This window comes from Andrena cerasifolii, chromosome 4 (assembly GCF_050908995.1).
Source record: "Andrena cerasifolii isolate SP2316 chromosome 4, iyAndCera1_principal, whole genome shotgun sequence".
In the NCBI taxonomy this organism is placed as follows: Eukaryota; Metazoa; Arthropoda; class Insecta; order Hymenoptera; family Andrenidae; genus Andrena; species Andrena cerasifolii.
In genome coordinates, this window is record NC_135121.1 from 1,829,437 (window position 1) to 1,842,936 (window position 13,500).

The 13,500-nt window shown below is 37.2% G+C and overlaps 1 protein-coding gene and 1 long non-coding RNA gene across 3 annotated transcripts in view; one reads left to right on the forward strand and one right to left on the reverse strand.

Annotated features, from left to right (window-relative positions):
• The window catches only part of LOC143368081 (uncharacterized), a 252,336-nt gene that overhangs the window by 84,093 nt on the left and 154,743 nt on the right, over positions 1 to 13,500 (reverse strand). The window lies entirely within an intron of this gene.
• The window catches only part of Gw (trinucleotide repeat containing adaptor protein gawky), a 151,029-nt gene that overhangs the window by 76,070 nt on the left and 61,459 nt on the right, over positions 1 to 13,500 (forward strand). The window contains exons 8-12 of the mRNA XM_076810324.1: positions 998 to 1,522; positions 1,720 to 2,096; positions 2,583 to 2,780; positions 7,086 to 7,235; positions 9,946 to 10,488. Coding sequence (XP_076666439.1) covers positions 998 to 1,522; positions 1,720 to 2,096; positions 2,583 to 2,780; positions 7,086 to 7,235; positions 9,946 to 10,488 — 1,793 coding nt within the window. The remainder of the gene's footprint in view (positions 1 to 997; positions 1,523 to 1,719; positions 2,097 to 2,582; positions 2,781 to 7,085; positions 7,236 to 9,945; positions 10,489 to 13,500) is intronic.

Sequence of the window (13,500 nt, forward strand, 5' to 3'; positions counted from 1 at the left end):
CTCGGTAAGGGGACTTTACCTCCTGTTTGTTCGAGCTAATCTCGAGAACCACCGGACCGTGATGCGGCACCCACCACCCCATAGAACATTTTCAAGGAAGAATGCTTCACTAAAATCATCACTGCTCCACTCCCGCTTACCATGGGTTAATATTTCATATGCGCAAACTTTCCGCGAGAAATGCTCTATAAAGCGGTGCAAACCGCATCACAATCCGTCCAGTGGTTCTCGAGATTAGCCCGAACAAACAACCAGAGGCCTACCGGGGACTTTATTTTATGCTATGTAGAAATTTTGTTGCATTCACTCGGAAAAGGTACGTAATGTCTAATCGGGTTCTGATAAAGTCATGCTGAGTAACAATATGCAGTAGTGCCCAGTTAAATTTCAATGTGTCGGTTTCGCGCATTTAAATTCTGTAGAGCAGAATGGTATTTCGATTTCAAGAATTAGCTTCATAACAGCTTGACCAGGAAAGTGAACAGAAGTAGCGAGAGTACAGGTATAAAAATCGGGTGGTCGTAGCATTGACGGAAAGTACTGTAAGTGTTATCTGAAACAAAAGGGAAGATAGATTCTTAATCTATCTGAATGTGGCTATCTGTGGTAGTGATCAATTTTTGATATTTTTAATAATCATATTTCTCATAATCATGAAAGCAAAGTAGTGTGTTTTTGTTAGTTTTTGAAGCCTAATTTCGCACGACACGGCACTGTTTAGGGACCTAACGACCGTGTTATGCGGGGGTTGCTTATAATATAAAGAAAAAAAGGAATTATGAGAAATGAAATCTGTGGTAGCCGAACGTCTAGGATTATTTAGTTGGAGTTTCGAACTTACATGGAGAGGTGACCGTTGATACCGTGTCGATTATAACGAGTTTTTATTTGGTGCATCAAACTATGTTTGGATCTCAGCATTCAAAGGGTTAACTTCCAAATTTTATTACGTGATTGAAACTGCTATTTTCAAACATGAATATATCGTTTTTTATAGGATCTAATTGGGGCGATCCGAGGATTGACCATCGAGATCCCCGAGATCTCCGTTCTGTTGATCCTAGAGAGATGCGGGATCCCCGCGATCATAGAATGTCCTTGGATCCTCGAGAACATATGCGCGTAATGGATCCAATGGCTCGAGATCCGAGGATGACAGACATGCGCGGAGATCCTCGTGGAATTTCGGGGAGATTAAACGGCGCTAATGCCGATGCTATGTGGGGTCAACCACCAGGTCCCCCGCATCATCAAATGGGACATCAACATCCGTCCGGTCCACCCACAAAGATGTTGAATCCTTCCAGTATAAACCAATGGGCTGCTCCGCCACCTAAAGATATAATGCCAGGAAAACCGTCTGGTTGGGAAGAACCTTCTCCGCCAACGCAAAGAAGAAATGTACCAAATTATGATGACGGCACGAGCTTATGGGGAAATCCCGCAACCAATCAGAGAACTATACCTGGTAGTAAAGTTTCTCATTGGAAGGATCTCCCGACACAAAATTTAGGAAGAGGAGGTTTGTGCAATATTACATACTTAAGTTTTTGTAATATTAATATCCCCGCATTGTATTATTGGTCATATTTATTACCTTAATGTTGAAAGTGTTAACGAAAGTTAAAAATATCTGAAAATTCGGCCTGTATGAATTGGAGGGACGTAGAAAGGATTATAAAATATATGATTCATTAATTACAAAATTTATTATTGCAGGCATGCAGTGTCCTCCGGGCATGCCTCAGAACAGAATGCCGGGCCAGCCGGGTATAAAACCAGATGTGAGTGGACCAATGTGGGGTCATCCTGGTGCTCCTGGAGGACGAAATGGGAGCTGGACAGAAGGTCCACAAGATACAAGTTCATGGGATGACCCAAAAACACCAAGTACTTGGAACGAAGCTCCATTGAATCCTGGCACTTGGGGTGGACCTAGTGCGCACAAACCCAAGCCAATGGGACCTGCTGGAAGTTGGGGTGATACTGATATGGATCCTTCTCCTAGTTGGTGTCATCCCACAAAACCTACTCTTACAAAAGAAGTTATATGGAACAGCAGAGAGTTTCGGTATCTCTGCGATTTAGGATTCAAAGTATGTAAAAATTCTTAAGCCCATTATATTCAAATTCAGTTGTAGAATAGATTGAATTATAAATACGTTCGGTAACACAAGTATGTATTCTATTCGTGTGCATAGTTTACTTCGTAATTTCTAAAGCTAAGTGTTGAATAGTGCTTGCCAATGTTCATAAAAATAACGACAAAGATGACGATTTCATAAAGATGAAATCTAGTTTACATATCTGGATCCCAGAGTCAAAGTGTATCAAGTGTGGATTTTTAAAATATTGACATTTTACATGTTTCCCGCATCAAAATTTTCACTCTTTCGGAAAATGTAAAATGTTATTTCTTGAAAAAATTGAACGTAATACAATCTGACTCTGGAGTCCAGATATCCTCCTGCGCGACAATAAATAAGTGACAGTTGTAAAATTGTCCACTTTTCATGTTCTAGGGTTAATGAACAAAATCTTTTTTTGAATTAGCAAATCTAGAGTCCATTTCTTGTTTGCAGAAAGACGACGTTGAATTGGCATTAAGAAATCGTGAAATGAATAGGGAGGAAGCTTTGGAACTTCTAAGTCAATTGAGGCCGTTAGATCAATGGAGAAGACACGATACAAACTCAACTTACGATCCGACTAATCAAGCTACGACTGCACCAGCATATCCTAGATTCAATCACGTCGCGCCGCAAATGTCTTTTCCTCCGGTAAGATGGTTTTCGTAATTTTCAATATTTACTACAGTGCATATACCTACATGTGCGTTCATGCAGCGTGTTGTTCATATATGTGTAAGTTGTCTGAATTGATTATTAATTTGAATTTAGAATAGTCTGAATATTCCTATGTAATTACATTTATGATATTTAAGGGGTATTCACATTTGCAAGTGGAAAATGTGTTTTCATGATTTTTTGCGTGCAGTTAATCTACTAAGTAGATTCTACTTTGATATTTTCTTATCTTAAATATATAAATACAGTTGGCTTAAACAAGTCATCATCAAATCATCGTTCGATATGAGAATAAGAATTTCACCACTACTTCAACTCAGACAACAATTTCAAGTAAACTTTTGTTTAGTATAAGTATTTTGAGCTCTGGCATAGAATAAGCATTGTAAGTCGAATACTTTCAAGCTGGTGTGCTTTAAGGGGACACTTCGGTCAAACCGCTCGAAAAAAGGTGTTGTTATGAATTTTTTTTACATGAAGTGGTTACAACATATCCTAAAATACGTTTTTGGCTTTGATTAAGGCAGCGCTGTCCGACTTTGCCTCCTGTCCCCACTATCGTCCGCCATTGCCATAGCGCACAGACGCGGCCTATTCAAAGTTAAGGTGGCCGTTCCAATGTGCGGCCGGCCTTTATTATTTGTTAAGCTACTCTTGGATTATTTGGTATTTGTTAAGCTACTCTGAGATTATACAAAATAAATTTAAAAAGATTTTTTTACTTCTATTTTAATTGTTTTTTTACAGCGTCAATGTGGCACCTAAAAAAGAAGTATGTTCGTGGCGCAGGTGACTTCAAGCTTATCTGAAATAAGAAATTCGAAAAGATTCTTAATCTGTATGAGTGTCGCTATCACCCGTAGTTCAATTAACAATTTTTGTCGGAAAATAACCGAGGTTTTTCTCGGGGAACACCCGAGAAAACAAACTTTTTTCAAACCGGCGCCATTTTGCTACTTCTCAACAAACGTTAATAGTTGAGCTACGAGCGATAGCGAACCTCATACAGATTAAGAATCTTTTCGAATTTTTTGTTTCAGATAAGCCTTAGCTCGTGAAATCACCTGCGCCGCGAACATACTTCTTTGTTTCAGGTGCCATATTGGCGCAGTAAAATAACCATTATAACAAATTAAAATAATTATTTTAAATTTTGTTCTTTCTATAATGTAAGAGTAGAGTAATAAACGCCAGAAAGATTTATATCATTATTGTATATACCGAGAAAAAAATCTTTAAATATAGCTTCATTTTTCGGCCGATAAAAGTAGAAATGACCCATTAATACAGTCGTTAGGGTAAAAATAAAATTTTTGTTTAATGTTTCCGATCTTGATACATTTTCTAGGTAGCGCTTACAATTAGTGCAGCGCTGCCAAAAAGAGATGCCTAAACGGCAACCCTGATTTCAGAAGATCTAATGAACCGATTAAAAAAATCTTGATGCATTTGAATCGTAATTGGACTCGCTATCGCAGCATCCGCTAACATTACTTTTGGAGATGCTGTTTTTTCTGTACTTTTATGCGTAATATTTCCCAGTTTTGCACTATTTCGTTCAAATGTGCACCAATCATCGTGGTTTTGGTGTTGCTTGCCGCGATCAGATTTTAGACGATTCTGTGAGTAAATTTCATGATTACCGTTTGGGCATTTCTTTCTTGCAGCACTACACTAAGCGCCACCTAGAAAATGGAGCAAGACCGAAAACACGAAACAAAAATTGTTTGCATCCTACCGAGTGTATTCACAAAAGCCAATAACATTTTTTAGGATATGTTATAACTTCGTCTTGTAAAACATTCATAAACTTCACCCTTTCCTGAGCGTTTTGACCCGAGAGGGGAGCTCCCTTAAAAGAGAGATAATTGATATTTTAGGAAACATAAATTTTTGTTGATTTAAAAAAGTATTTCATATCTTCAGGTGATTCTAATACCGAACATGGAGAAATATGTGTCCCCTACGTTGTTAAAATTTTACGTAAATATTTTAATTCGTTTGGGAGATATGACTTCTGCCGTTTCGAAAAATGTTGTTCCGAGAAAATTCCGTTTAAAAATTGAAGTATCTGTAGGATTACGGAAAAAGGGAGCCTCGGAAACGGGACTCGAACCCGCGATCTTCAGTTTCGTTGCGCGCTGGCCAGCCGCCTTAGCCACCCTTTTTTTTAACAATACGTTTATTGCCCAATAGCACAATAACATTAACACATAATTCCAACGTATAATCGAATAACAGTATATTCCGCTTTGATATAGACTAAAGACCCATGTATCGGGTACGCACAGTCCTATTGTTGCAAAATCACTAACGCACCTTTGTGCTTCCCTTGACCTTTGCTCTTGTTTCTTGTTGGTCTCATGTCGCATCGCTTACAATGTACCAGACACTATAATTAATCGCAGTATAGAAAATGGGGCTTATTACTAAAAAACTATACTTCTTCTCTTGTTATTCTGCGAATACCTGCTTGGCGTATGCCCTGTTTTATCTTAGAATTCTACTTAGGTACTATATAGTACTTTATATGTATCTCTACCTATTTTCCTAACTTTGGTCATTGCAGTGTCTTATTGACTCTCTCCGGGTTTTGCACTCTTACATTGTGCTTTCACCGGTGTTGTCGCTAATTGCCATCTCCCGGTTACGTTCACTTGTCTCGCACCCATTCACTCTAGTCACACTTCCATTCCTTATTTACATACCCACTCAATTCCACATAATACTTTAATACATATTCTTATAATTATGTATACTATGCTTTGTTAACGCCCTTGCGGACCTTTGGTTCCAGTTTTTTTTTCTTTTTTTTAATATTTTTATAAACTCGGGTATATCCCTCTTATCTCATCCACGCCCTGCTTGTCACACACCCCTCCTTTTGGCGCGCATCTACATATACTTTCCTACTTATTGTTGATCCTTTAACCACCAATAAATTTTTATATTGTTACAGTGTTTGCCTTTACTGTCCCACTCTTATAGTTTATCCACGAAGCGAAAGCCTACTATCTCCTCTGCCCATGTTTGCTTCATGTATTAGTTTTTGGTCTGTGGTCTTTCTACAAACATGGTAGATCACTGGGAAATTATCCGCGTCCTGAATCAGTCCCGCTGCGTCGCGATAGGGGAATGCCTGCGGCGGGGTGAAGCCAATTTTCCTTGTTTCTTCAAAATATAATTGGTTGGGGTATACTGCGTGAATTATTAGCGAGTTTGATACCTGTCTGTACAGCCTCGCCCAATGGTCCTTTATCAATTTTAAAATAAATATGTCTATCCTAACTATTTTCGCCTCATCATATAGCCTCGTGTTGCTGATCATTTCTGTGTAATTAGACACAGGGGTTCTGTATCTACTCAGGCATGCTCTTATACACTTTCTCTCAATCTTAATTTTTCCATGGTACTCGCACTTAAGTTGTACCAGATTTGACATCCGTATGTCAGGATCGGTCTTATTAATGTCTTGTAGCAGAGCATTTTTACCTCTTTTTCTAAACTTAGCCTTTTTAAGATCACTTTTTAAGATCAATGTCTGGGAAACTAAAATATAACGTAGTCCACGTAAAATTATGGCAAGTTTTCCAAGTCATCAGGTTGCTGGTTGTGAATTTATTTAAAAACTACAGACTGCCTACGTTTGCAATTTTTACGGTACTTATTTACTTGTATTCCTTACCGATTGTGATGACCTTGAAATATATTGTCAAGGTCGTCATTCTGAACTTTTCCCTATGCATGTTACCACCGCTCGGCCTTAGTTACCGAGATAATCGTAAAAAAAAAAAACATTAAACTTATGTTACGAGTAAAATTATGTAAAATAATAACCAATGATTGGTTTGGGCCTGGACACAGTTCTCGTTATGTAAACAAACCCCCTATGCTCCGACTCCAGTCCGGGCCCGCTCTTATGGCAGGAGGTTCCTGATCCCCACATATATGAATTCTGCATTGCTCGCCAGTCATGTGCATAACTTACAGATTTTCGCTTCCATGCGTTCTCATCCTCCTTGCCTCATGTCCGTAATCATTAGGAGCCGAATTCCCGCAACATCTAGAAAAGAAATGCACCGATGATTCGATAATGGCTTTTTGTCAGAATTGGCAATGAGCTGTCTGTAATAATTGACCTACAGTATTTACCAATTCCTGTATAAACTACTGTTTGCAATTGGGCCAGCGGTGTTGAACATAAACATCGCACCACGCTGTCATTTTTTTTTTTACACCCATAAAGAAATCTTTGTAATTTGCAAATTGTAATTTCAGGGTGCGGGAGTACCTAGTGGAAATACAACTAGCAGTGTGGGTGGATCGGTTGCCAGTGCAAGTTTACTGAAGCTACAGCAGCAACAACAACAAGCTGCTGTTCCGTTACAACAACCCAGTAGTAATGCACCTCAACCACCTTTCAATCAGGTAAACTTTACTGGTAATAATTCTGTCATTCCTAGGCAATAAAAAAGGTAGTCATTTGTGTTCTGTACTGGAGTTCTGATATTGACAACGTAGAATACGTGGATGTGAACAAAATTTAACATTAATTTCGAATGTTATAAACAATTTAGTAAACAGTTTTTTTTAAATAAATATGCACCGAAACAGAGGTGTACATACTGTATTTCTTTTCCATTGTAAAACCGTATGAATTTTTTCGTAATATGGTAGGGGAGGCATTAAGGTGGTGACTAGACAGTTGTTTTCCGTGAAAGAAACACTTCATTTTTAATATATTTGGAAAAAAATGAAAGCTAATCTAGATGTACACATCCTTTGACCCCATACCAAAAACTCCGTAGGAAATATACATGTGCTTTAACAACGGCAGTGCTGACTGGTAAACATTTTAACGTACTTCTGTAGTTTTGCCGTAATGTTTGCCTCAAAATAACGTAATTCAATTCCAAGGTGTGATTCTTTGTTACATCTGCAGTTTCTTGCGGAACCGATAAAAACTATAATTATAAAATTGGTGGCCGAAAAAACGGCGGTTATTTCAGGAAAAATTCGGTCGTGTTTGTGTGCCACTAAAAATCCGCGACTATTTATTTATTTTTTTGTGAAAATCTCGAATTTTTACGGACCATATCAGAGGTTTCGCGGGAAACAGGGTGGATGAGCCAATTTACTGTGCCCAGTTTCAGGACTTCCTGTGTTTTCGCTCGTAAAAATAACTTTAGTAATCTAATTGACTTTTTGCCATGAGCACTAATTGTTTGCCCCTTCTGGGCAAAGGCGACGATGTAAGTTTCCACTTGAACTTTTTAGCTTCCAAATCAATAATTTTGCGAGTTTTAATATGAACCAAGTGGCATTTTATTCAGAAAGAATAGTATTTTCGGAAAATGCAATAAAAACCGATTTTTTTTGGACTGCCTAGTCGCCATAGGATGAACTCAACGAGTATCATAATGTAACACTTTTATTCATAATAATTTTAACTTACAATAGTTGAAAATGCTGTAGCTAAAATTTGTTCAGCGTAGATAACTTTTACTGAAACTTTGATTAATAACTATTTTCACTATTATAAATTTAATATTATTATGAATAAAAGTGTTACATTATGATACTTGTCGAATTCGTCTTAATGTCCCCTACAATATTTCGACAAAAAATCATATGGTTCCACTTACGAAAACTGAAGGTGGCCTTGGTTTTGCAACGAAAAACAGAAGTATTTCCCAAATGTTTGTTGCTTTTCAAAGTTGCCTCCATTTAGTATAGATCAAATTTTTGCTATGTTCAGTTGTTACGCTACTAAACATGTTTCATTAATAATTCTCAAGGATGAATATGTTGCAAGGAAACCTTCTTTCAGTATCATTCTTTCGAAGCTTTCAAGGTTACCAATGTTGGTTTACATGTAAATATTTGTTTTCTTATACGTATGGTTGACGCTAATACACCATGTATAACAGTGGGGCGTTAAAATAATTTGAAGCTTCAGAATTTAAAAGCGAACGAGATACACCTTAAGATTAATGTATTAGTAATTTTTTAAATGATTATTATAGGAATGTTTAATATGATCAATGAAAGTGTATCTCTGTGTATATTTAAATTCTCAACGCTATTATAACGCTATTAGATCCTTAATTTAATGCGTAGTCGCTAACGTTGGTCGTTACACGGAAATGGTAAGGGGATCATGAGCCCCAAAATCGGATGACAGAACACAGCATTGGGTGATCGATCTATTCTATACCTCGTCTGTTGTTCAACCTTTCCCTCTGGCAATTTTTTATATCTTCACGTAGAACAGGCCTAGCCTTTACGGTGCAAATACCTCCTGAAGTTCTGGGACCCAGACAACAGCCGAGCGTGGGACTGTTCCAATGTTACCCGTTGCGAGAGTAGTCTCGTGGTACGAGCCTACATGGACGCACACTCATGCAGTTCTCCCGCAGCCCATGCTGTGGCTAGCAACGCAACAGTCCCGCGCTCGGCTGTTGCCCGGGGCCCAGAACTTCAGGAGATATTTGCACCGTAAAGGGCAGGCCTGACGTAGAAGATTACCTTGTTCCAATTTATAGTCAGCCTCACATTCAAAATAATAATGCAACTGGTTATGTAAAACAGTCTTTACCCCAAAAAATTATGGATTGTATGATCTGTTTCGAAAAGTATGGGATCCATACGAGAGACAAAGCTCGACCTTGTAGGGATTACAAGAGTTTTATAACTCTTTATCATTTATCCAAATTCGTAAAAAAATTGCCTGATTACTCTTATTCTATGTATTATCATTTATTTAACTGTCGGTATTTATCAGTACTTCAAATATTTCTCACACTTATTTTTCATTAGCAAGTTTACGAATGTGTTAAAGAACATGCATGAAACATAAATGTCCGTTTTTCTAACAGTTTGTAGAAGAGTAGATGACTTTTTAACTTTCTTAACGTCATCAGCTTGCATGTTTTGTCCAGTCTCATACCCTAACGATATTCTCTATGTTTTTTTCTATCAGTGTTTTAAATAGCGCATTAAAAATTTGCAGATATAGTAACGCAAATAAATCTCTAAACAATTATTTATCGATTTCAATGAAATAATTCTTCAAAATTATATAAAAGCAAACATTTTTCTTCATTGTTTTTAAATATACTATGCTTTCATATTTTAGGCATCCAGAGCTCCGCAAAATCAACCAAGTACTCAGCAGCTGCGCATGTTAGTGCAACAAATTCAGTTAGCCGTCCAGGAAGGTTATTTAAACCATCAAATCCTAAATCAACCGCTTGCGCCACAAACTTTGATACTTTTGAATCAATTGTTACAACAAATCAAAGTACTGCAGCAACTTCATCAGCAACATTCAGTACAAAGTACAATGAAGGGAAATGGCCAATCTGTTCTTCAAATCAGTGTACAAATTACAAAGACAAAGCAGCAAATAGCAAATCTACAAAATCAAATCGCTGTACAACAAGCTACGTACATGAAACAACAGCAGCAACAGCAGCAGCAGCAACAACAACAACAGCAACAACAACAGCAGCAGCAGCAACAACAGCAACAGCAGCAGCAACAACAACAACAGCAGCAGCAGCAACATCCAGCACCACCATCTCAGAGCTCGGAATATTATAAGAGTTCTGTGCATGATCCAATGTCAGCATTGCAAAACAGTTTTACTGATTTGACAATGAACAAGGAGCCTCCTATCGTAAGTATTTTTTCCTTATTTATAAATTTTGCATTTGTGTTATACAAAGCGTTAGCAGATCATTATAGCCAGGGCCGGCTTTGAAGGCGGAGGGGGGGGGGAGGGTGGCAGGCAGGGCGACCGCCCAGGGCGCTAAATCTGTAGGGGCGTCGCTGTATGCGTTTATTCATTTATATTCGTTCTGCTAATTGATTTTCGTGTCCTTGGAGGGGCGCTATGATAATCTTACCCGGGGTGCCAAGTATGCTAAAGCCGCCCCTGATTGTAGCCATACCCTGGCTAGACGGAAAATTATTGTCCAGCCTTTAGGCCTACCATTCCTGGCATAGACCATTGGTAGGTAAGTAGGTATCTGTTTCAAGAGGTAATGCCTAACGCGTGCCACCCTTGGCGCAAACAACACCACCCCCACCCCAAGTGCTTTCTATTCGAGCGGGGTTCCTTCCAGTGAAAATCAGTAAATTTGCAAGCGCAATACTGGAAAGTCAGGTGAAATAAAGTGGGTATACATGATAGGTTATTGAATTTGTCTTGATACGCACTATCAAGTGATCTTCAAAAAAAAAAAAGATAAAAAAATAGCCCCATTTAAAAACCCGAACTTCACTATCGTATTTCTTAAAATAATAATCGAAGAAAAAATTCGTCTGCGCTAATAAATTTGCCCCCTCGAACCATGCAATTCCATATAAACATTTTTTTTTATCTGCAATGCGTTTGAAAATATCCAGCTGTTTACTGTTCTCGCAAACACCCTGTATGTATATCAGTGATTATAAAAGTGGTTTAAGGTAGTTCCTGAATATTCTACTAAATTCAAGAATTCTTTTAAATTTCGTTCAAAACTAATTTCGAATACCAGAAACACTTGTACAAAGTTTAAAATCCATTTACCACATAGTTATCGAGAAATTGTTAATTAAAGTTCATGCATTTTAACACAGTGGCATATGGCAGACTCGGAAAAAGGAGGTTATAGTTTCAGTTTTTCTTCTGAAACAGGAAAACTATATTCAAGAAGTGTACTAAAATTGGCACAGAAGTACACCGAAATGTCACAAAATGAATTTATTAATTTCTGCGAAACTGACCACATGGTTTCTTCGTAAATGCCCATAAAAATAGGTTTACGTGCAAATATTTTAGAAATTACGTAGAACATTCAACGTGGCAACATCAGACAATCGATATGTTCAGATATTTAAATAGCGAACGATAATTCAAATTCATATGAACATTTTTTCTGACATTTTGGTTATAAAAGACGCTCCGAATGTATGCGATGTTGTCAGATCTGCTGCTCCAATTCACTACGCTACCAATTTAATATTCTATTTTCGTATTACAATTATTAATATTAACATTGAACTTTTTAAAATATATATACGTGATGTTAAAAATTATTATTATTATTTCTATGGTATCATACTACTTTACATTTATCGTTTATTACCCAACTCTAATTTTACTAACATAGTTGGTTAGGAACTCCCTTAAATCATGTATTTTAAGTTTTAAGATATTTTGAATTTTGGGTTTGTATAAATTAGAAAATATTTTCTTATGATCATAAAAAAAACGCAAATATATTTATTCTTGTAAAATAACTTTTTTTTATGTAATTTAAAAATACTATTAATAACTTGTGAAAATGTATATTTTTTCATATCTCAAATGACTTAAAAGGGAACGATTGGTTACCCGAATATTCCGATTTTTCTTGACACTGCAGATTTGTAGAGGACCTCAATAGAAGTTTCAGGCAATTTTCAATTTGTGGTCATTCTCGGTTCTTCAGGGTGGACACCCCATAAAGGTTAATATCTTGGAAAATAGATATAAAAAATTGTTCTAAAGCAAATTTAATGGTATTTTATGCTATATAAAACTATTTAGCCGAATTGTTTAAAATGTTTGGTGGGGAACGTTTTCCTGTTTAAACTACAAATTTTAAACAATTTGGTCACACAGTTTCATAGGACATAATTAGCTGTTAAGTTTTCATTCTCATAATTTCTTTATATCTACTATAGTTTAGTTAAACGACTAGTGCACAGTTGCGAAAAAAATCGTAATGTTCGGGTAATTGAATTTCTCTCGTTAGGCCATATCAGAAGTTAAACATAAATTCAAAAGCCGTCGTATATAAAAGAAATCCTGAATTTTATTTTGGAAAAGTCAATAACAGGAAACATTGATTCATTGTTTATAATCATGATCATTATAATTATGTATATTCTATTTGCATCCCCTTCGATAACATTTCCCGTTTGCGATGAGCTTTTTAAAATATTTGTAAATAATCGGCAGTACTTATGGTAACAAATGCACGACGTTATCGTTGTATCTTTTCTTCGTCACTTGTAATGGATATTACTGAATATTTCTATATATGGGTGCCCCAAAATAATGGGACAATATGAAACTTGCAAATTATTCATGAAAAAAGAAATCAAAAAGTCCTTTACCGTTTTGGAATCCGAAGCTTCGTCCCCGAGATACATATTAACTGTTGAATATTAACTGTGGAACATCCGGGCCGTGAGGTTAAAGCCGAGTCAGTTGAGCGCGCGGTAGCGTACACTCGCACGCTCACGCAAGACCTCGTAAATACGGGTTCACGCAACAGTACTTAGAGCCTACCGCGTTAGTTCAAACCGTGAACATGAACCAGCGCAATCGGCTCAACTGTGGTGTGTGTACCTGTATCTACACGCGCTTCCTGTGTGTGAGTGCGAACGTACGCTACCGGGCCCTCAACTGAATCGGCTTTGAACTGCGCGCGGTCATAACTTATCTAAAACAAAGCTAATCAACACTTCGCTTATTAATTTGTCTATATCCATCGTTAATAAGGTTGTGTATCTTAATATCTAAAGCAAAAAGTGTTTGTGTGTTTGTCTGTCGCCTAAAAGTTTTTGGACGGTAAACTCTGGGGTCGCGAAATGTGTCCCAGCTCATTTTGCCTAGCAAATCCAGATGAATGTGACTATTTTTACAAAAAAAAATAAA